Source organism: Elaeis guineensis, chromosome 5 (assembly GCF_000442705.2).
Source record: "Elaeis guineensis isolate ETL-2024a chromosome 5, EG11, whole genome shotgun sequence".
Classification (NCBI taxonomy): domain Eukaryota; kingdom Viridiplantae; phylum Streptophyta; class Magnoliopsida; order Arecales; family Arecaceae; genus Elaeis; species Elaeis guineensis.
In genome coordinates this window covers 26292325-26313256 of record NC_025997.2, presented here as the reverse complement: position 1 = coordinate 26313256, position 20932 = coordinate 26292325, and the positions used below count along the sequence as shown (strand labels likewise).

General features: G+C 39.8%; 1 protein-coding gene across 3 annotated transcripts; it reads left to right on the top strand.

Annotated features, from left to right (window-relative positions):
* Positions 1-4921: 4921 nt before the first annotated feature.
* Positions 4922-19864, top strand: LOC105045289 (uncharacterized). 3 transcript variants are annotated; one of them, XM_073257792.1, is made up of 13 exons: positions 4922-5437; positions 5935-6118; positions 6207-6275; positions 6380-6478; positions 10029-10108; positions 10192-11020; positions 11148-11833; positions 18436-18520; positions 18601-18652; positions 18746-18795; positions 18904-18951; positions 19052-19219; positions 19574-19864. In XM_073257792.1, the coding sequence occupies exons 1-13, from the start codon at positions 5181-5183 to the stop codon at positions 19847-19849; spliced, it is 2883 nt and encodes a 960-aa protein (XP_073113893.1). In that variant the 5' UTR covers positions 4922-5180; the 3' UTR covers positions 19850-19864. The 3 variants fall into 3 exon arrangements, with proteins under 3 accessions (XP_073113893.1, XP_019706535.1, XP_010921823.1); XM_019850976.3 differs by having other exon boundaries at positions 19559-19758; XM_010923521.4 differs by lacking the exon at positions 19574-19864 and having other exon boundaries at positions 19052-19377.
* Positions 19865-20932: the final 1068 nt, after the last annotated feature.

The following is a 20932-nucleotide window of genomic DNA, read 5'->3' as shown; positions in this document are numbered from 1 at the left end:
GAAATCGGTTCGCTTTTGATTTCCATCACTATGACTTAATATAATTTTTTAGAGGGATAAATGGTCTCAAGTACATCCAATTTTAATCTTAAACTTTCGCAATGATGCATAATCATACCATGCCAGATATAGATCTAATTTTAAGTAATACATCTAAATAGATCTCTAGAAATGACTAAGATTTAGATGTTCAATCGGACTCAACTCTTGGCCCGAATTGAACAAAATCGAAAATCCTCAATATCTTAATCATGCCAATATGCTATCCTTTGATTGTATTAATTAAGGAAGCTCTGATATCATTGTAGGGTTTCGGATGGCACAACGAAAGAGTCAGGTATTTATAATTTTTCATTCAAACATCCAAGTACACCGAAACCCTAATACCCGAAATTCCTTGACTATAGCAATTAAAGCATAAATAACTAAACAGGATATGAAGACTACCTATAATAATTATTTTAATTTTTACTAGATGCCCAAATATTCACCCTTCAAGGGTGATCCATACAAAAACTGCACAAGGATAATGCTCCTTAAATCTTGCTTCAAGAGTTCTAGCCCCCGAAACTTGAATAGCCTAGCACCGATCATGTTTCTTCAAGAATCTGAATTCACCTTTTTGAAAACTCTTCAAGATTTCTTAATCCTCTCCTTTAGAACCTTCTTTTCTCTTGTCCTGACCTGACTTAGGCTTCTCTTAAATATAGAAAGTCTTGTTCTAAAACTAGGAAAATGAAGAAGAAGAGAGAGGCTTGTCTTAGGCTTAATCTGGAAACCTTGGAATGATCTAAATAAACTCAATGCCGTGGGCTATTTATATGAGAGATAAGGGTGCATGGGGAAGAGTCACATCTCTTCCTCATGCCTCTCTAGTGGTTGCATGTCCTGAAAGAGAGTTCCTTCAAACAAAAGGACTCTTTCCAAGGAACGTGACTTTTTCCTTCATCCCACGGGCATGCTGTTCAAGAGGTGTTTAGGCATCCTTCCCCTTATCAGATAATTTCAATTTTTGCTATGTGTAATCACATTTGAATATGAATTCAAATGGTAGGGACATCAGATATGGAATGCCCCCTTCTGTCCCATGGTTGAAGGACTTTTCACACGAAGAGTCACGTGATATCATTCCCTTGGGCATGCAGCCTTTTCCTAAATAACTTTCAAAGCCAAAACAAAATTAGAAAAAACCATCTTTGGCTTTGAGATGTGTGCTAGAGAGTGGAGGGTGATGTGGGTTGCCACATAGATCTTAATTCAATATGAGAAGGACTTTCTTCTTTCTCCATGCACAAATGCGCACTCCCATCCTTATTAGTGCACCTAGAGTCCATCCAAGTTAGGACTCTAGCAAATGGTGCCTCACAAGGCTATGTGGCACTGTCTAAAAGTACCCACATCCTGATCCAAATCCAAATTAGATCTTGACTCAATTTGATTTGATCAAAAAGCAAGATTCGAATTGAATTGAATCCGATTCAAGGAGCTAGGATTTTCATATGTGCTAGCATGCTTATTGATAATCCGATTGGATCCAAAATTCTAATCAACCATATCAAATAGGTTCTTGATCAATTTTCTTATGTATGTGATCCATTGGCTCCACATCTAGCCAGTCATAGGTTCGGATGTAAGTTGATCTAATTTGGTTAGAATCTTTCTAATCGATTAAGGTCCAAATCATGCTGATCCGAGTTCAACAATTAGAACTCTTCTAATTAGTAATCAAATTAAATACTTTAATTCAATCAAACTTACAGATCAAAATTGATGTCTAATAACATATGATGACTATCCAAAAGATATGAAATTTGATAAAAATACTAAATATATCCTTCAGTGGTAAGTTATAGTGTAATTCAATCCTTCAATCATCCTGCATCCTGAATATGTTCATGAGTGTGAAATTATGTTAAACTCAAACACATATTCATAGCGATTCTTCATCAAATAGTAATGACTCTAATGATGAAGCATTAAAAATCTTTTCTAATCTTCATCTTACTTTCGCCAAAAACTTTCTGAGTCATCTAAAGATGAGAATGCACAGGATGACATCTCCTCTTACTAGAAGTGATCGATTTCTTATTGAATGACTTACAATCTTCATACACACTCTATCATATCCAGAATATCCCGTATATATTTTTATGTCATGCCTGGGTATGAATCAGAATATGAATTCATGTGCACATGATTCTATGATGGTCTCAAGTCTAAGGATCAGTTGCACAATTTTCACTAAGAGAATTATTTTTTGACATGCAAGACTCTATAAAATATTCTCTATTGGTGAGTCAATTCAGTGAATCCATTCCCCAATGAGCACCCCATCCTTATATTAGTATCCCATATAAGTAGCTTGTGAGATCAGCCATCCTCTCCATTGAGCATACATAGGATGTGCCAAACTATCCAGAACATTGATCTTCGACTCAATACTCTTACATCCAAAAATATATAAGATTAAAATTTTAAGATTTTAGATCTCACAAGCATGAACTCTTTATGGCTCTAAACCATTATCTTTATCTATGAAGTTCATCATAATCTTTAAATATAATAAAATGCAGCGTAATTTTAAATATAAAATATCTCAATTTATTTATAAATGAATAATATCATTACATGAGTTGAAAGTTTATAAAAAAAAAATTCATCACATCACTCATACGATTGACTTGTAGAGTATTATTCTTTCATTTTTTTATTTTTCAAGATTGTTGAGTGGATTTAGATTTTTTTTATAACTTGTTCGACCCTAATATAAAATTATTGAGAGGGAGAGAGGGGGGAAGAGAGAGAAAGAGAGTATCAATAAGAAACTAGGAGTGTAAATGAGTTGAGCTACTCATGAGTTACTCGAGTTCAAGCTTGACTCAACTTAATTATTATCAAGCTCGAGTTAAGCTCGAATAGCTTTTCGAGTCGAGCTCGAGTAGTAGGATAGTCGACTCGAAAGCTTGCAAGCTTATTTGAATTTATATATATTTAATAATATTATTTTTATTTATAATATATATTATTATATGTATGATTAGCAAGATAAGGCTTGATTTCGAGCTTGAACTTAAGCTTAAGTATAGCTCAGTTCATATTCACATCGAGTTGAGTTAATCTTGAGCTTTGCCTATTTTTCATTGAGTCGAGCTCAAGTTTGGGATATTAAGATTCGATCGAGCTGGAGTTGAATTTCGAGTTCGAGTATTTTGAATCGAGTCAAATTCGAGCTTTTAGTTACTTGACTTAACTTGATTGCACCCGTACAAGAGACCTAGATGGCAACAAATAAAATAAAGCTAAGAACCAAGAAAAAAGAAAAGAGATGGTGGGTACAAGGGAAGGAAGCGACATTCACAACAAAACCCTCTAGCGAGAATGGTGGAAAAGAAGAGAGTCAGAAGTTCTCTCTTAAAAAATTGTGATATGATGATACTATACCTTGAGCATATCATATTAGCTACTAGATATGAGATATTTATCTCAAAAAAAGTTTATTGGTCCCTATCTTCTCTTCCTTGCTTTGTCCTCTACTTTGTCTCCTGTTGTTGCCTCCATCTCCATCCCATCTCTAACCACTTTTGTTATCCTTTGCAGTAGACAAGTGTCATAGCTTCAATGAAAGAAATGAAAGTATAATGTAAAGCGAAATTCTTTGTACACTGCCTGCGGTATAGAAAATTCAATGTGGAGTGCACTACCTTGTTTGTTTAGACCGCGTAATCACTACTTTCCAATGCACATTTAATATTCATAGTTCTATTTTTTCATTTGAAATTTTAAATGATGAAAATGTCTCTTTTTTTTGAAAAAATTATGACATCCTGTGCCGATATTATGACATCCTGCATTGAAATTATGACTTTCTGCACGAAATATCATAATTTTGATAGAAATATTTTCGTTATTGAAAAATTTATATAAAATTTTTTAATGACAAAAATACCCTTCCATCTTTATAATATTTTGTGAAAAAATTATGACATCTTGTAAATAAAATCATAATTTCAGTGCAGGATATCATAATTTTTTCAGAGAGAAGAGATATTTTTATCATTTAAAATTTCAAATGAAAAAGTAGAACTGTGGGTATTAAATGCGCGTTAAGAAGCGGTGGCTATGTGGCCCAATCAGACGAGACGGTGGGCTCTATGTCGGATTTTCTACACCACAGACGATGTACAAAGAATTTCTTATGACATAAATTGAGTCAAAAGACTAAGCATCAGATATAGGAATTAGCCATATTAGGACTATAAACACTTCACTAATGAATATATCCCGATAACAATAAAAACCATGAGATAATAATCCATAATTTTCACAAGAACTACTTGTATAGAATTCAATGTCATACAAGAGAATGCACTAATAGCATAATTGAAATAAGATGATAAATCATGCTTCCTAGCAATGTTTCGATATTTATCTCATTTTATTATTATCGATTTCTATCAAAGTCATTATAGATCATTATTATATTCTTGTATAGATAGTTTATCTCTCAAGGTTGGCTCAATATTTTTGGACTATATTTAAAAAAAATATTTGTTTATAGAGGAGTGGGAAAAGAAGGTTTGTTTGAATAGCAAATTTATTAAAAAGAGTCCGGTTATAATTTGGAATTAATGGCATGGAATGCGTTTTTTTTTTTTTTTTTTCCTTACTTTGGGGAGGCTATCCCATTTAATGGATACGGGGAAGACAAAGATCCAGATATGGATGTTTACCAAAAAAGATACAGATATAGATAATTTATTTTTATATTAAAATAATCGGTATGATAATATTATAGCAGGAAATAATGGACGGTAGCAAAAATTGACGGTATTATTTTGAAATCTTCCATACCACTTTTTATTAAATTAGTTTATTAACTGCATTCCTCGCCAACCCTCCCCCTTCTCATCCCTTTCCCTTCTCTGTCAGTCCATCGCCATTCCATAAATCCTCCCTTTTCCCATTAAAAAGTCCATCAAAACCCTACACCTACTCTCACCGTCGCTCGAAAACCCCGGACAGAGATCGAGAGAGATCCGTCGAATGCCGTCCATACCCCCCGGAAACCGAGCGTTATTGTCGGCGGGGGCAGTCGGAGGAAGTGGAAGCGAAGGAACCGCCGCCGCATTGCCCTAGACCGCCTCGCCACCCAGCCCTCCAGCGGCCGCAGCCCAACCTACATGGCTATGGTCCCGCCGCCGGCACCGGTGTCGCAGCAGCAGCAGCACTCGCCGCAGGCCCACCACCAGCCCCTGCCGTCGGATAATGATCGCAGCAGCGGGGAGCTCCGGGCTTTGGACTGCAATCTTGCTTCCCTCTGCGACCACATCCAGATGGAGGGCTTCAACAACGGCTCCTTCTCCGATGTAATCGTGCAGGCCATGGGCTCCACCTACCGCCTCCATCGCCTCATTCTCTCCCGTAGCTCCTACTTCAGGTTCATTCCGTTTCACAAAAGTTCTAATCTTTGGGGGAATTGATGGAATTCGTGATGTCTATAATCGCAGATTTGGGAAAAAGATTTTTTTTTTTTAATTTTGATGGTTATTTTTCTATATTTTTTGCGCCAATTGATCTCTGCCATTTATATTCTTTCTCTTGGTTTTGTTTAATTCCATTTTGGTATTTGCTATCAATTATACTGCATTATCTTCATTCTTGGATCTTAATTCGTAGTAATGTTCTGGTTCTGGCATATGCATCCATGCAAGTTAATGTGGTGCTCCCGGTATTTGTAGCCTGACAACATTTTAGCTTTTTTCGAGAAAGCTGCAATCTTGGATCAAGATTCTGTACCTAGATTTGTCCCTCATCGAATCAGTTATCACCTGAAATCTCTTGATATTCCCGCCAATGAGGAAGTTTTATATCTCCGATGCTGTATGAGGTTGCAATCGTTTTCTTGCAGTGAATTAATTTGGAACTCTTGGACAGGAACATGCTACAGGGTCCTTGGAAAGAGGCTGGTGCGCCGACCGTGGTCTTGCATATTGATGATCCTAATGTTAACTCAGAGTCCATCGAGATGGCATTGGCATATCTCTACGGGCATCATCCCAAGCTTAATGACAGCAATGCATTCCGTGTTCTTGCTGCTGCTTCTTTTCTTGATCTTCAGGTTCCAGACTGCCCATTCCATAAAATCTCATCTATGCTGGTTGTCCACTTTATGTCTTTTGCATATTCATTTGGTTACTTGCTGGCAGGATTTATGTGCGATCTGCACAGATTTTATCATATCTGAATTGTGGACCTCAAACTTCTTGGCATATCAGGTAAGGTCCAGTTCCATGGTGCATTTGAATTACCTGCATGTTAGTGTGTCAAAAATTCGAGCAACATGTTGTTGAGACTCAGACTGCCCTTGTTTCTGAATCAGGTATTTGCAGAGAGTCAAGATTATGGTATTCATGGAGAACGTGTTAGAAATGCATGCTGGGGCTACCTTTGTCAAAGTGCGACCATGGAGTTGAGAGAGGTAAGGGAAAGCAAAATCGGTGTTTGTGGATGATGAGTTTACAATATGCCTAATAACTGTAAAAGATGCTGTATTCTATTTCTGCTTCTACCTACAGGCATTATCTCCGTTGCAATGCATTTTAAACTTTAAAGTTTTAGTTCAGCTACTTCCACAGTTCCTACCGTGATCTGCTCATATGACTTGAACAGTGTTTGTGGGCTATCCTTGCCATAGTTGCCATGAGAGGAAACCAATGCGAGAAACAATATGTAAGCAGGTAGCGAGAAACACTGCTAAAAAATGTCCCAATGCAAGAAATGGGAAATGACAATATAAAACATGTAATAAGTTATAAAAAGATACCTGAAAAAATAACAAAAAAAAAAAAAGAATCAAATGAAAAGCATGGAGAAGCTAGTCATTACTCTTAAGGAATTCTTTTTTATTAATTGTCTCTCTTTTTTGTCTCTTTCGTAAAATAGAAAGTTAAATCTACCATGGAAGAGAGGGTTCTCGTAATCAAGTTGTCCAAAAGAAGACAAGTACTGGTACAAATGACAAAAATTGAAAACACAGCCATTATAATCTCGCTATGGCTAGCTTGGCACCAAACAAAATGCTGTAGCAGAGAGCTTTGGTGAAGCATATCAAGTACACTACCCTTTCATTAAAAAATACTTTTCCTTTCTTTTCTTTTTCTTATATATTGATTCCCCTTATTGGCTTACCTTATCTCCTATGTAGTCCTAGGTTTGGTGGAATAGGAATGGAGAAGTAGAACTACAATATTGGGTCGGCTACAAATACGACAAATTAATATTTTAAAATACAGTGCATGAGGTTGTATATATGGCTGCATATGCATATGCAGTCCACTAACCACACTACATTCCCTGTATGCGGCTACCGTATGCAATTAGGCCACGTATGGGCTGAAAGGTGGTTCTCTTAGCACTTTGTGACTGACCATTTGTGGCCGAATCAGCATTTTGCTGCTGCAAATGTATCCTATTTAATTATTATGCAACTGCATATGTAGCCTGGTTTGCATTATGCAACCACATACATGGGCTACCCTTATGTACACCAATACGAACCAGGTAGGTTCCAACTAATGGTTGGGTTACATACATATTTTAATAATGTCAATATGTAAACTATGCTATGGTTATTGCTGTTAAGAATTAAGCACTAAGTAGCAGGCACTAATTGTTTGGTGTTTGTGATCAATGTTATGATTATTTATTGTGATTGACAACTATATAGAAAAATAGTAGGTATTAATCATTGCAATTAATATTGCAGTTATTTGTGAAAATGTAATCAGAATTTTTTTGATGTATTTTCAAATATTTAGAAATTTTAACCTTAATGGCCAAGATCATGAGTGTTGGAGTGGTTTTGGGGAAGCAGATACTTTAGAAACACTTTTTAGTAGGGAAGCAGGTGCATTTTCGAGATTTTAGGAAGATTCTGAAGTGGACGCATTATCTGAGATAGAAAATTTTGGTTTTTGAGATACTAGCTGCATATGCATCTACATATGCAGCCTGTATAATGCATATGCACATGTGGTCCCTTGACTGCCTGCAGACTGCATCCACCTTTTAAAACATTGCTGTGAATAGGTTGCGCAATTTACCAAAAAAAATGTTTATTTCACAATGAGTTTCCTGTTCAAATCTAATCCATGTCTAGCATGTTTCTTGACAACTATAGTCTTCTTATCCTGGTGGGATGTAGTCGTGGATAGCGAACACTTGAGTTCTCTTGGAGACTTGAATTACCCATTTCATAAAAATCTGCTTTGCATTAGTTTCCAATTTGGTTTACTGTGTAATCTATTTCCCAGCATATTTGCTCCTTCCTATCTATATACTTTGACAGATTTGGAATTTTGTTGGGAGTTGGAAAGGAAAAGGTAAAAGGTTTGGATTTTAGGAGTTGCAAAAATTTAATTGAGGACTTGGGATTGTGTTTTGTTTGGAAAGCTGAAATAAAAGTAGAGCTGCAATTCATGATGTTCAAATTTCGGCATCTGAAATAAGTGAGATTTGAAATATTCAAGTAATCAAGCAGAATTTGTTTTTTATCTTTGCATACTTGATGAAAGTGATTAGACAGTTGTTTAAAATTTTCTTCAAGAAAGGGTTCAAGCAGAATGGATCTTCTTTCTTTTTCCAATCTTCTAAACATCAGCTTGTTTGAACTAAGATGTGCATAGTTTATTTTGTTTTATGTGAATGTGATGTAATGGTGACCCATAACCCTGCGGAGATTACTCATTGGTTTTGATGCAGTTGGGGTTCACAGTTCACTAGGTTGGACATTAAACCTAACATGCTTTTATGTAGTGGGGCCCATTTTGGAGTAATAATGTTGTATGCCTGACTTTAAGAAATCTTTATTGATATTCACAGATTTTTTCAACTAGAAGACTTTCTTGGATGTATGTATGAGAAGCTAAAAGGAAATATCATTCTTTTTAGGGGCCTAAAATCTCATCTGTATATCATTTGTATCGATTGAGTTCAGCATTACTGGACAAATCTTCATTGCTAAACAAAGAAATGCACTCTATTGTGAACCTTATCCAAAGAAATATTGCGGCTAACTTTTTGTGGCTGTTCTTTTGAAAATCTGGGAACATTGGACGTTGAGTAGGTTAAAAACCCTTAGAAGCAAGTTAGACTTGCCTTGATCAGTTCAGGAGCACAGTTGTTGGTACTACCCTAATATGACTAAGACTCTTGCCCTAAACATTCTATTGTCAACTCTTTCTTATATGTGTGATCCCTTCTTTTACCCCAGTGAAACCTAACTTTTCAAGAGATTGTCATCACAGATGAAGTAATGCATATTAGTATCACCTGATTAACTTTTCTTGAATTCTGTTCATCATTTTTTGCAGATTGTTTAACAAGGTCTTAGGGTCAAAAGTTATAATTGATGCTTTTTTTGGGTGTCTATTGTGTAGTCCACAAATACTGCCATGATCCTTGAACAGGTGGTTTCATATATTTTTTACCATTCCAATCTCATTGGTGAAATTCATCAACATGGCCATCAAGCTGTTTTTGACAATATTGTTAAATCCTTGGATGGTTACATTAGAGAATCATTCACCTAAAATTTGATTTTTCATCAAAGTTCTGTGCATCTTGTCCTCTTAATTTGGTAACTCAAAGCATATATAACAAATTGTAGGTGCTCAGGACCAAATATCCAGAATTCCATTATCTTAGGTGCAAAATGGTTTTCTAAGTTCATGGTTTCACATCAGTCAACAAGTCAACATAATGAAAGATCTACAAATGTCATCTTGCTTATGCCTAGTGAAAGCTTTTTGACTCATAATTGTTATATATGCTATATGCAATTCTATTCATGCCCTGTTATTATGTTCATAAAATTTCAGGCTGTTCTCTTCAATGTTAATTTCATATTTTGCTTCTCTGTCTATGTGCAAGCACGTGCGCATTTGTGTGCATGTCTGTATTTTGTTTTGTTTCCTTGTGTGATTTTGTGCATTAATTTATGCATGCACTTACATGGCTTTGATTAATAGGTACTCCCAAAACTTTCTTCGCAAACTTTGCATGCTCTGCTTACATCAAATGAACTTTGGGTACCTAATGAGGAGAAACGGTATGTGGCATACTATCAGCATACAATCTGATCTGGCAACTTTCTACTGCAATTTCATTTGATTTGTTATTGTTCAATTGAAGGTTTGAACTGGCTCTGTACACACTGCTTGCAAAAAGTGCCATTTCTGAGGCAGAGCACTCTGGACAGGAAAATTCTGGTTCTGAGACAGGAATAAGTACTTCAGATTCTTCCGTGCTTAAGGGAAGTGGTATAATGGACGACTGCTGCAATGATCAGCTCATGGAGCCTGAAATACAGCATTTAAGCATACAGGACAAATTAGAAGGACATAAAGCTGCTCATAATATTCTGGTCGAGCTTGCAGATTGTGTTGTAGACTTCCACACAGATGTTCCTTATTCCAATCCAGTACCAGTGCGACAAACAGCTTGCTCTCAACCGCTGCAGGATCCAAGATATTCCCTCAAAATGGATCAACCTTCCTCCTTGCACGCTTTAGCTGCCACAGATGCAATAAGAACATCATGTTCATATATTGAAACACGAAATGGTGTTGAAACAGGTAGAATGGGGGGAAATGAAGCTGCTATGGAAGGTCCATCTGGTGAAAACACATGTTACCATTTAAACAGTAATATCTGGCTCCCCAGGGATCAATCAGGAAACTGCTCCTCAGCCATCCCTTCTACTGATGGTGCAGTACCAAGTGATTGGGGAAGGTGTAACATGCCTTCCTGGGGTGGCAGAATAGTAGGTAGGAGACAGGTGAAAAGTGCCAAGGGGAGCTCAGTTATTCATGGTGACGAATTCGATGCTTTCATTAATATATTTGAAGGGGGTTCTCTTCTTTATTGTAACATGTCTTTTGAGGCACTTCTAAATGTCCGAAAGCAACTAGAAGAATTAGGATTCCCCTGCAAAGCCGTGAATGATGGTCTTTGGCTACAGGTCACTAACCATCATCCTTTAGTATAATGTTTATTCTATAACAGTCATTGCTCTTTTCTTTTGTCTTGCTTCCAATTGGTAGTCATGGGTGTATGATGTCTAAGATTTGTTTGTTCTGTTAATGCAGATGCTTCTATGTCACAAGGTGCAAGCAGTGGGTGCTGATACTTGCAAAAATTGCTGCCTTACAAGCAATGCATGTGCATGTAGGCAGGCATATGGGTATACGCATGGAGGCAGTCCAAAGAGCTATTACAGGCAAGAGCATGACCGGAACAATAGTTCTGGCAGTATAGGGAATATTTACCTTGCTGATGCCCAGGGTGAGGGAAGCGGCTTATATGGGCCTGTGCGTGTCCATGTGAGGGGGGCAATTGATGGGCTTGCTGGCATTGGGAGAGGAACCACATATGTGACTGGTGCAGCTTGGCCTCCAACACGTTATGTTTTTTCTCGTGTTCCATTTGGACTTGGCAACAAAAATTGCCAGCAGTCACTCCCTAATGATGAGTCAGAAGCCAGAGTTGATCCTAATGGTGAGCTATCTGGAGATGGTTTGACAGCTCTAGTTGGTCTTAGCCAAGGGAACAATGTTGTTCATGTTCATGCTGAGCAAACAGAAAGAATTTTTGAACCAGATCTTCAGAGTAGATTTGCAGGTTCTTCTCTTTCTGGCGCTGGTAGTAGCATTTCAGTGCAGATGTTAGAATCACAAGAGCATGCTCTTGGACTGGAATGGGAAGGTTCTGAAGGTTCTTCTATATCTTTGGATTTGAAAACACCACTACGCCATTTCCCTCCATTTCGCTTTGGGTAGGATGCCACAATCCTTTTTTGAAAAAAAAAAAAAAAAAGAAATCTCTCCTATTACTTTTTTGACTGTAAGTAGAATTATGCAAAGCTGAATATCATATATGCCTTAATTTTTCGTACTTTAGTCAATTCATCTAATTTTTCATGTTCTCTAGTCAATTCATGAAGGGTATAACATGCCTGTGGATGTACTTTTGTATGTCTCATGTCTGTGTAACTCATGCTTATTTAGAGCAATGGTGACCTTATTATTGTGTGTTTTTATTTATGTATTTATTTACCATGAGACTTGGTCGAATGTGCTGTGCACACCCTAATTTATCAATTCTTTGTACACATGATTTGTCATTTAAGGACATTAGCTTTTCTCATTTCGGCCAACCTTTTCTATGTTTATAGGGCAATACCTACAGCCATGTTGTTTTTGGTATTCTATGACCTTCTTGTTAGGATTTGACGCCTCGAGATTCAGCCCACATTGAGACCACAGCGAGGTTCGCGGCGAAAAACAGAGTCCAACGAAACCAAGATCACCTGAAACGGAGCTCGGATGGAGGAGATACGAGCTTTTGAAGTTGGCACGAGAATCGAGGCGGCGGAGGACCGCCGGCGACCGGCGGTGGACGGCAGCGGCGCGCGGGACGCGCGACCTAGGCCGGCGCGGGACGCGCGACCTAGGCCCACAGCCCAGCCGGGGCGCGCGGCCTAGGCTGGCGCACGGCCCAGCCGGGCGCGTGGCCCAGGCGCGCGCAGGCCCATGCCCAGGCACGGTCCAGGCCCGCGTGCGCGGGCCGGCCCAGGCCAGCGGCCTACTGGCCCCCTTGCCCCGGTCCACCATGGACCGGGCGGTCCACGACGGGGCCTGTGGACCGCGTGGGCGTTTTCCATGCATTTCTCGCAGTCCACGGCACTATTCCATGGATCAGAGCGCGATCCGACGGCCCAAGTGGCTCCCGATCTTGATCCGACGGTTCAGGGGGTTTTTTGGCTTTGTTTAGGACTCCTAATCCCTCTCTAATCAAGTTTAAACCCTGTTTAACCCTTTAAAAGGATTCTGTGACGAAACAGAGAGGCAGAGGGTTCGGGTTTCTCGCCGTACAGCGTCGTACGAACCCGAGAAGAGAGAGAGGTGGAAGCATTGCTGTGAGAGGAGCAGGGCTTCTGGACAGCGGTCACCAGGCTCTTCAGGGGTTCAGGGGGGTCTCAAGAGAGAACTTTTGTGAGGAAAACTTCAGGTGAGAGAGAATTGGGTGTACAAAGGTTGAGGGTGAGGTCTCCTCTTGTAAAATTTTTTTTTCATAGTGAAGTTTGCATGTCCCGTGGAGGCGAGCCTTTTTGTGGCTGATCTATGTATTTTGATTGTTTTTCCTTTTGTTTTGTTTCTTCTTTCTTCCTGCTGCATCGCGTGGTACTGAAAGAACTTGGGAGGTGGTGTCCTGGCCAGACATCCACCCAACAAATGGTATCAGAGTAAGGCGGTACAAGGACGCAGATTACAGCGGTGGTGAGCAAGACTGAAGATGGAGAAGATAGGAACAATCAAGATGGAGATCAACAAGTTCGATGGTAAGAGCAATTTCTCCTTGTGGCAGGCAAGGGTGAAGGACGTGCTCATCCAACAAGGGTTGATCAATGCTCTCTTGTGCGATGAGAAGCCGACCACCATGGAGGTGCGGGATTGGAAACGGCTACAGATGCAGGCGGTGAGTACCATCCGCATGTACCTGACGGATGAGGTGGTGATCTATGTGCTGAGTGAGACTTCTCCGACGGTGCTGTGGTCGAAGCTCGAGGAGTTGTACATGGCGAAGTCTCTCACCAACACTTTTTCTTTGGAGGCAGTTTTACCAACTGTGGATGACTGAGGGATAGCATGCAGGAGCATTTGAGCCACTTCCAGAAGATTCTCACCGACCTTCTCAGCGTTGGCGAGAACGTTGAGAAGAAAACCAGGGCATTGGTTTTGCTGGCGTCGCTTCCCCCTTCGTACGAGTCCTTGGTGACTGCTCTTCTAGTGGAGAAGAGCACTATCAAGATGGACGAGGTCACCGCGGTGATACTCCAAAACGAGGTTCTCAGGAGGGAGAACCCAGCTTCGAGCTTAGGTGTCGATAGCTCAGCTTTGGTGGCTTCTGGAGGTGCAGGAGACGGTAGACGGAGCGACAGGAGATCGTAATGAGGGCGATCTAAGTCCAGGAGGGACTTGAGCAAAACCAGGTGTTACCGGTGTGAAGAGTTGGGGCATCTAGCCAGAGATTGCCCTCAACTGAAAAATCGGACGGTGGCTGCTGTAGCGACGGCCGGCAGTAATTTAGATGGAGATGTCTTTGAGATATCTGACGAGGTATCTACTTCTTTCCAGCAGTGGATATTAGATTCTGCATGCCCCTATCATGTGTGTTGCAGAAAGGAGCAGCTTGACTCCCTGGAGAACAGTGAGGGCACTGTATATCTGCCGGATGGATCGAGCTGTGCGATCAGAGGCATTGGGACGGTCAGCTGGAGGACACATGACGGTGCAGTGAGGAGATTGGGGGAGGTCCGATACATACCCGATTTCAGGCGGAATCTTATCTCACTTAGCAGACTGGATTCGAGAGGCTATAGGACGGTAGCTAGTGGAGGAATCCTGAGGGTGCTACGTGGCGATAGGATTATGCTGGAGGGAAAGAAGGGGAGCAGAGGATATTATTGTCTGGCAGGGAGCCCAATGCGAGGTGGAGCTTCGGGAGCCAGGTGGAGCCCAGAACGAGGTGGAGCTCCAGGAGGCGGATCGGGCACGAGACAGGAGACTCGGGAGGACGAGAGGCGACGTCGCAAGATGAGATTCCTATTGCTGCAGGATGATGCCCCGAGCAGATCTCAGGTCAGGAGGAGCATACGACGGAGATGGGATCGAGCAGCCTGGCTCGACTCCCATGTTTGCCCATCCATGATCAGCAGGCGATTGCCCCAGGGCATGGGGGCGAGGAGATCCAGAAGCTCTCGGAGTTTGGAGGAGGCCGAATATCGAGTCGAGGTGGAGATTGTTAGGATTTGACGCCTCGAGATTCAGCCCACATTGAGCCCACAGCAAGGTTCGCGGCGAAAAACGGAGTCCAACGAGACTAAGATGACCTGAAACGGAGCTCGGATGGAGGAGATACGAGCTTTTGAAGTTGGCACGAGAATCGAGACGGCGGATGACCGCCGGCGACTGGCGGCGGACGGCAGCGGTGCGGCCGCAGGCGGCGGCGCGCGGGACGCGCGACCCAGGCCTGCGCGGGACGCGCGACCTAGGCCCGCGGCCCAGGCGGGCGCGCGGCCCAGCCGCGCGTAGGCCCTCACGCAGGCGCGGCCCAGGCTCGCGCACGCGGGCCGGCCCAGGCCAGCGGCCTGCTGGCCCCTTTGCCCCGGTCCACCGTGGACCGGACGGTCCACGACGGAGCCTGTGGACCGCATGGGCGTTTTCCATGCGTTTCTCGCGGTCCACGACACTTTTATGGACCGGAGTGCGATCCGACGGCCCAGGTGGCTCTCGGTCTTGATCCGACGGTTCAGAGGGTTTTTTGTCTTTGTTTAGGATTCCTAATCCCTCTCTAATCAAGTTTAAACCCTGTTTAACCCTTTAAAAGTATCCTGTGACGAAACAGAGAGGCAAAGGGTTCGGATTTCTCGCCGTACAGCGTCGTACGAACCCGAGAAGAGAGAGAGAGACGGAAGCATTGCTGTGAGAGGAGCAGGGCTCCTGGACAGCGGTCGCCAGGCTCTTCAGAGGTTCAGGGGGGTCTCCAAGAGAGAGAGCTTTTGTGAGGGAAACTTCAGGTGAGAGAGAATTGGGTGTACAAGGGTTGAGGGTGAGGTCTCCTTTTGTAAAATTTCTTTTTCATAGTGAAGTTTGCATGTCCCGTGGAGGCGAGCCTTTTTGTGGCTGATTCACGTATTTTGATTGTTTTTCCTTTTGTTTTGTTTCTTCTTTCTTCCTGCTGCATCGCGTGGTACTGAAAGGATCTTGGGAGGTGGTGTCCTGGCCAGACATCCACCCAACACTTCTTGTGATATTTTTTTTTTTTTTTTTGTAAGATGTTATGGGATTCTTCTCATTATTATCATCAAATACTCATGACGTAGGTACATTTACTTTTTATCATGATTGTTAATTGCAGATCAGAAATTTTAATAACCTATTCAAGGTATCCATCAATAAGTATGAAAATGTCGGTAGTTTGTCATCTTACTGGATAACATAAATTTCTCAACACCTTCCGTTTTCCTGTTGATTGGAGAAAATTCAGAGCTAGATGTTGAATCCCTAGTCAAAGCATAGTTGCATAGCCTGGGTTTTAAATTCATTCCAAAAGCTTATATTTTGGCAAAGAATGTGAAAAAATTGATTAAATTCTGTTCTTGGAGAAGAGGTCAGATTTATTGGTGAATTAACACAAAATTGACAAGATATTAAAATGAAGTCGATCACTTTGATTAGGCCATGATAAGATTTTTGTTGTGACATGGAGTCTTCCATGTATGATAATTCATTATTTATTCAGGGTGATAACTCGTAATTCTGGGAAGAGAAAAGGGTCATGATTTAGAGTAAGCCAGCTGAACTTGCTGTAATCATGATCTAATTGGCTTTCAGTCCTTGATGCATTGGACAGGGCAATTTTCAAATAGCTAGATTAGTAATAAGCACGAATTCAACAAAACTCCATCGATTTCTTTAGGTGTCCTGGTGCAGGCATTTTATATGTTAACCAAGATAACTAAGGTCCATAGAAAGACTGATTAGCGTATTTGATACCAATGGTACATGGGCAAAGCTTTATGAACCTATTGCTAGGGAGGATTTCATAGGATTGACAAGGCAAAAGGAGATAGCTCTACAGTTTGATCTCTTGGCATTAATTGCAATGGAAACTCTTTAGGGACCAATGTGACAATTATCTAAGAAAATTGAAGAGGTTAATAGAGATAATGAAGTGTCCTTTGCTTGCGGACTCTTTCATTCATAGATTGTGGTTCCTTAATCTTTATCTCTGAAGTGGTTAGAGTTCTGCTCTGTCCCAACTATTAATAGTGCTAAACTTGGCTACTCAAACTTGAACAACCACATTAAGGGGCCGTTTGGTATGGTATCAAGGGTAATGTGGGTGGAGGTGATGAGATCACTGTGTTTGGTTGTATTACAATGTCTTACATAGCAGTAATCTCAAACCACCCCTACTCAAATCACTGCCCAATCCAGTGTTGGGATACTCATCTTTGAGATTGGAAATCCAAATCACCCTAGAGCAATGATCTTGGGCTGAAATTTGAGAACAAAATATCCTTTAGTTCAATGGAAAAAATTGATATATCAATATATTATATACAGTCAATATATTAGATCAATGTTATATATATGATATTATATTATATTGATATTATATGTATTGTATTTATGATATATATTATAATATAATCTATTATAAGTATAAATAAAAATATTAATTCTATACTAACAATTAATATAACTTTATAGGATTAATAAATATATTTTTATGAAATATATGAGTAATTAATATTTTAACATATATTAGTATTTTATTAGAATATATTTGTATGATTAATAAATATATTTTTATGGAATATATCCAGGGTAGATTTGGTATAATATGATCAGTGATCTTGGATCTGCATCGAATATTAAATAGGTTACTCATGGATAATATCTGGGGAGCTTTATTTATTAAACCATGGCCTCCCGAACATAGTGATCTTAGGTCACTGAAGATCATATCACTATGGTGATCCCATTTGGGTCACCAAACGTCAGCTAAATATTATGAGCTGAGGCCATGGTAAGAATGGGTTAGGAGCTTGATGGGTCGAATTTCCTTTATGAATTTTTTGGATCTCAGTTTGCTGCTCTTGGTAGGATGTAAGCATGTCAGTAGCAGTTTGTGGGCAGACAACTAAGTTCGTCAAACATTGTATGATTATATGCGACCCTTAATAGTAGGTCTCCTGGTTACTCAACCCATAAAACATTCATCTTTGACAATACAGAGGAGAAACGAAAACAATCGTGTTTTGTTAATTATGATATTACTATTCAGACAAGTTTCCATAATAGGTGCTTCTTTCACTGACTGATACTTTCCGTTCCACAACTGCCAAAAAACAAATGTTTACTTGTAAGCAAATATTGATTACCTAATGAAAGCAAGGAAGGAGATTATTAAATAAATATGGGTTTGATATCAGCCTTGATTAATTGGGTGTTGAAGTACCTGGCAAAGGCAACTATGAGCCGGAGAGTCATAAGATGTAACCTATGCTAGTTAGCCTCTTTGCTTGTATTCTAAGTTTTGAGTCAGAGATTTGTTTCTCCTTTATATGATCCTTGTTTACTGGAGTGCCTTCTATTCTTCTTGAGGGGTTCTAAGAGTTTGGTGGTTCTGCATTTTATTAGCCAGCATCCGATTGGGTAAGTAAAAGATCAATTACCATTAACAATTTGATATGTGGGCAACCCGTTTGTCTGTCATTCCATGTTTGATGTTCCTGCTTGGTTGCTCCTGGGGATAGGCTGTTCAGTTGTGTTCGTTCAACTTGATAATTTATCCATTTAATGTCAGGGTGGAATTTGAAGATGTGCACATGCTTGCTGATGGCCAAGTGAAGCACTCTCCTGAAGTATTTTATGCAGGATCACTGTGGAAGGTACGTGATTTTGTGGTATGCATCTTATATGTTTCTCAGTCTTGTGATATTAATTGAAGAAAACTTGGCTGTGTTGATAGGTGAGTGTCCAGGCTTTCAGTGATGAAGACCCGCAGGGACGACGGACACTTGGTAAATTTTCCATCTCACATTGAATTTTTTAGTATTATAACAGTAGAAAAGATGATGAAACTAATGTTTCCCTTTCAAATGCTTGTCATTCAGGATTGTTTCTTCATAGGCGCAAGGCAGAAGTGACAGATCCCTTAAGAAAGGTTTGGTTCTTTTGTTCTCTCTCCTTTTATTTCTTTTCTTTTCTTTTAAAAAGAAATAGTTTAACAAGATATGGAAGTCCTACCCACAAAACATTTTTCCTTCCAAAGGTTCACATGTATGTTGACTCTCGCGAAAAGGTGACGGCCCGCTATCAGGTATGATGGTTTAAGCAGGAAAGTCCCTTCTCATTTGCCTTTTTTTTCTTGTGCTTTATTTTCCTGTTATTGTGGATGGATTTTTGGTTTGTTCTTCCAGTTGATTTGCCCATCAAAGAGGGAAGTGATGGTGTTTGGAAGCTTCAAGCAGGCAGGGACTTTGTTACCAAAAGCTCCAAAGGGTTGGGGTTGGCGCACTGCTTTACTTTTTGATGAACTTGCGGATCTACTGCAGGGAGGAGCCTTGCGGGTTGCTGCTGTCGTGCAGGTAGTTTGAGACTAGTCAGGTGTTAGTGATGTCTGTAGGTATTGTGAATTATAATACAAGCATTTTTTGTACGTAGGCATGCATATGTAATAAAGTAAAATAACCAAACCTTGTCAAACCATTTATAGCAGCAATAATCTCTGGTAGATTTACCTATACGTTCTATGTTAAATCTCTCAGTTGGTGATCGTAAACAATTGTTGCGCAACACTCATTGATGCTTCGTTGTAGTAATTCAATCTATGTTTGTTATAATACATGGCAAGTGCAGATTTATTGTGAGGATGTGTTAATTATTCAGCAGTCTCTTATCCTCAGTTTATCAATCTGACAATGCAGTATTGATGGTCTCAGCAATTCCGTTCCTTGGATCTGATGTTAAATTTGGATCAAGACCGTGGCCAAGATTTTTGCATTGGCAGCAACAGTCATTGTAGAACCCATAAAATTGTTGGGAGAACTGGGTACCCCTGCACATATTTAAGGCTATATTGGAAGCAGAACAAAAGGGAGCAGAAGTCTTTTTTTTTTTTTTTTTTTGTGGGGGTGAGGGCGGTAAGGAGCAAAAAACATTTGATTCAGTTATTCTATCCATTTCGAGCCAAAACAGGGGTTAAACCACTTTGTTAAAAGGACAAAACGAGTATGTCTAAGCTGTATATAACGTTTGCCTTCTAAAACCATGTACTTAATGTCTGCTTATTACTATGGTACCATCAAAAGTAGTAGTTTTTGTTGATTGTTTTCGTGAGTACTCCATGGCTGCCCTTCAGGTCAGAACTGCTCATAAGAGATACTGAGTGATCTTTGCAGCTCCTTTTTTCATATTGGGTAATGCAAGCTAATTTGGAATAAAATAACGGGTATTTGATATTTCTCGTGCTTGTTTATCGCGGGAACTTTTATAGAAGTTCTGGAATTAGAAGCGCTTCATATGTCTGGCATTTGATTAGGTCTTGATTAGCAAGTGTTAGTTGATTAGGCCTTGGTTCAGGCAAACCTAAATTTCACCTCAAAATTGACTTGGCTAACATCCTGAGCGATAACTTTGTGAGGTTAAGCATGGTCTGGTTCTTTTCCTCATAAAAAATAAAAATTAAAGAAAAAAGGGGGAAAGAAAAGGTGCTACTACCAAGTTATATTGGGCAACCTTATGACTATGCTAACATTGAGTCCATGTTGGACTCAAATTGGATCAGGCCTCAGTTAAATTTTAGTCAAACTCCTCCTCTAACCATATTTAGAAAAGAACATGAATTTATCCTTACTGGTTTTAGTCTATCATATTTCTAGTTAATTTTTATGAAAGCTACCTTTAGACTTGTTATTATCCAAGAATCACTACAAAATGTTGTAGTCACACCCCAAATCGAGCATATGATAGACATCGCATACCTACAGGCGAGACCGTACAAGCATGCAAGGCTATAGATCAAGTCATAAAATTTTAAAATTATAACAATAATAAGCTTTTTATTCTCAAAATAAATTTAAAAAAATAATTCAATCCTTTTCCATAACAAATATCTTTATGCAACATAAATCATAACATTCCATTAAAATAAAATATTCAAACTAAATCAAATTAAGCTAGAAATCTAGAAAACTCCATTATCTCCAAATCTAATGTACTCCCCAATATCCTGAGTAATCATGACTCATAATCTAACAAAAAAGAAAAAGAGAATAATGAGCTACACTAGTTCAGTAAAT

What these genes read in the sequence shown, in the direction of transcription:
- LOC105045289 (XM_073257792.1), top strand. Translation starts at nt 5,181, where the DNA reads ATGGCTATGGTCCCGCCGCCGGCACCGGTGTCGCAGCAGCAGCAGCAC. An exon ending in CTTCTTTTCTTGATCTTCAG is followed by an intron (nt 6,119 to 6,206) that starts GTTCCAGACTGC and finishes ACTTGCTGGCAG; the next exon opens with GATTTATGTGCGATCTGCAC. An exon ending in AGGTGACGGCCCGCTATCAG is followed by an intron (nt 18,952 to 19,051) that starts GTATGATGGTTT and finishes TTGTTCTTCCAG; the next exon opens with TTGATTTGCCCATCAAAGAG.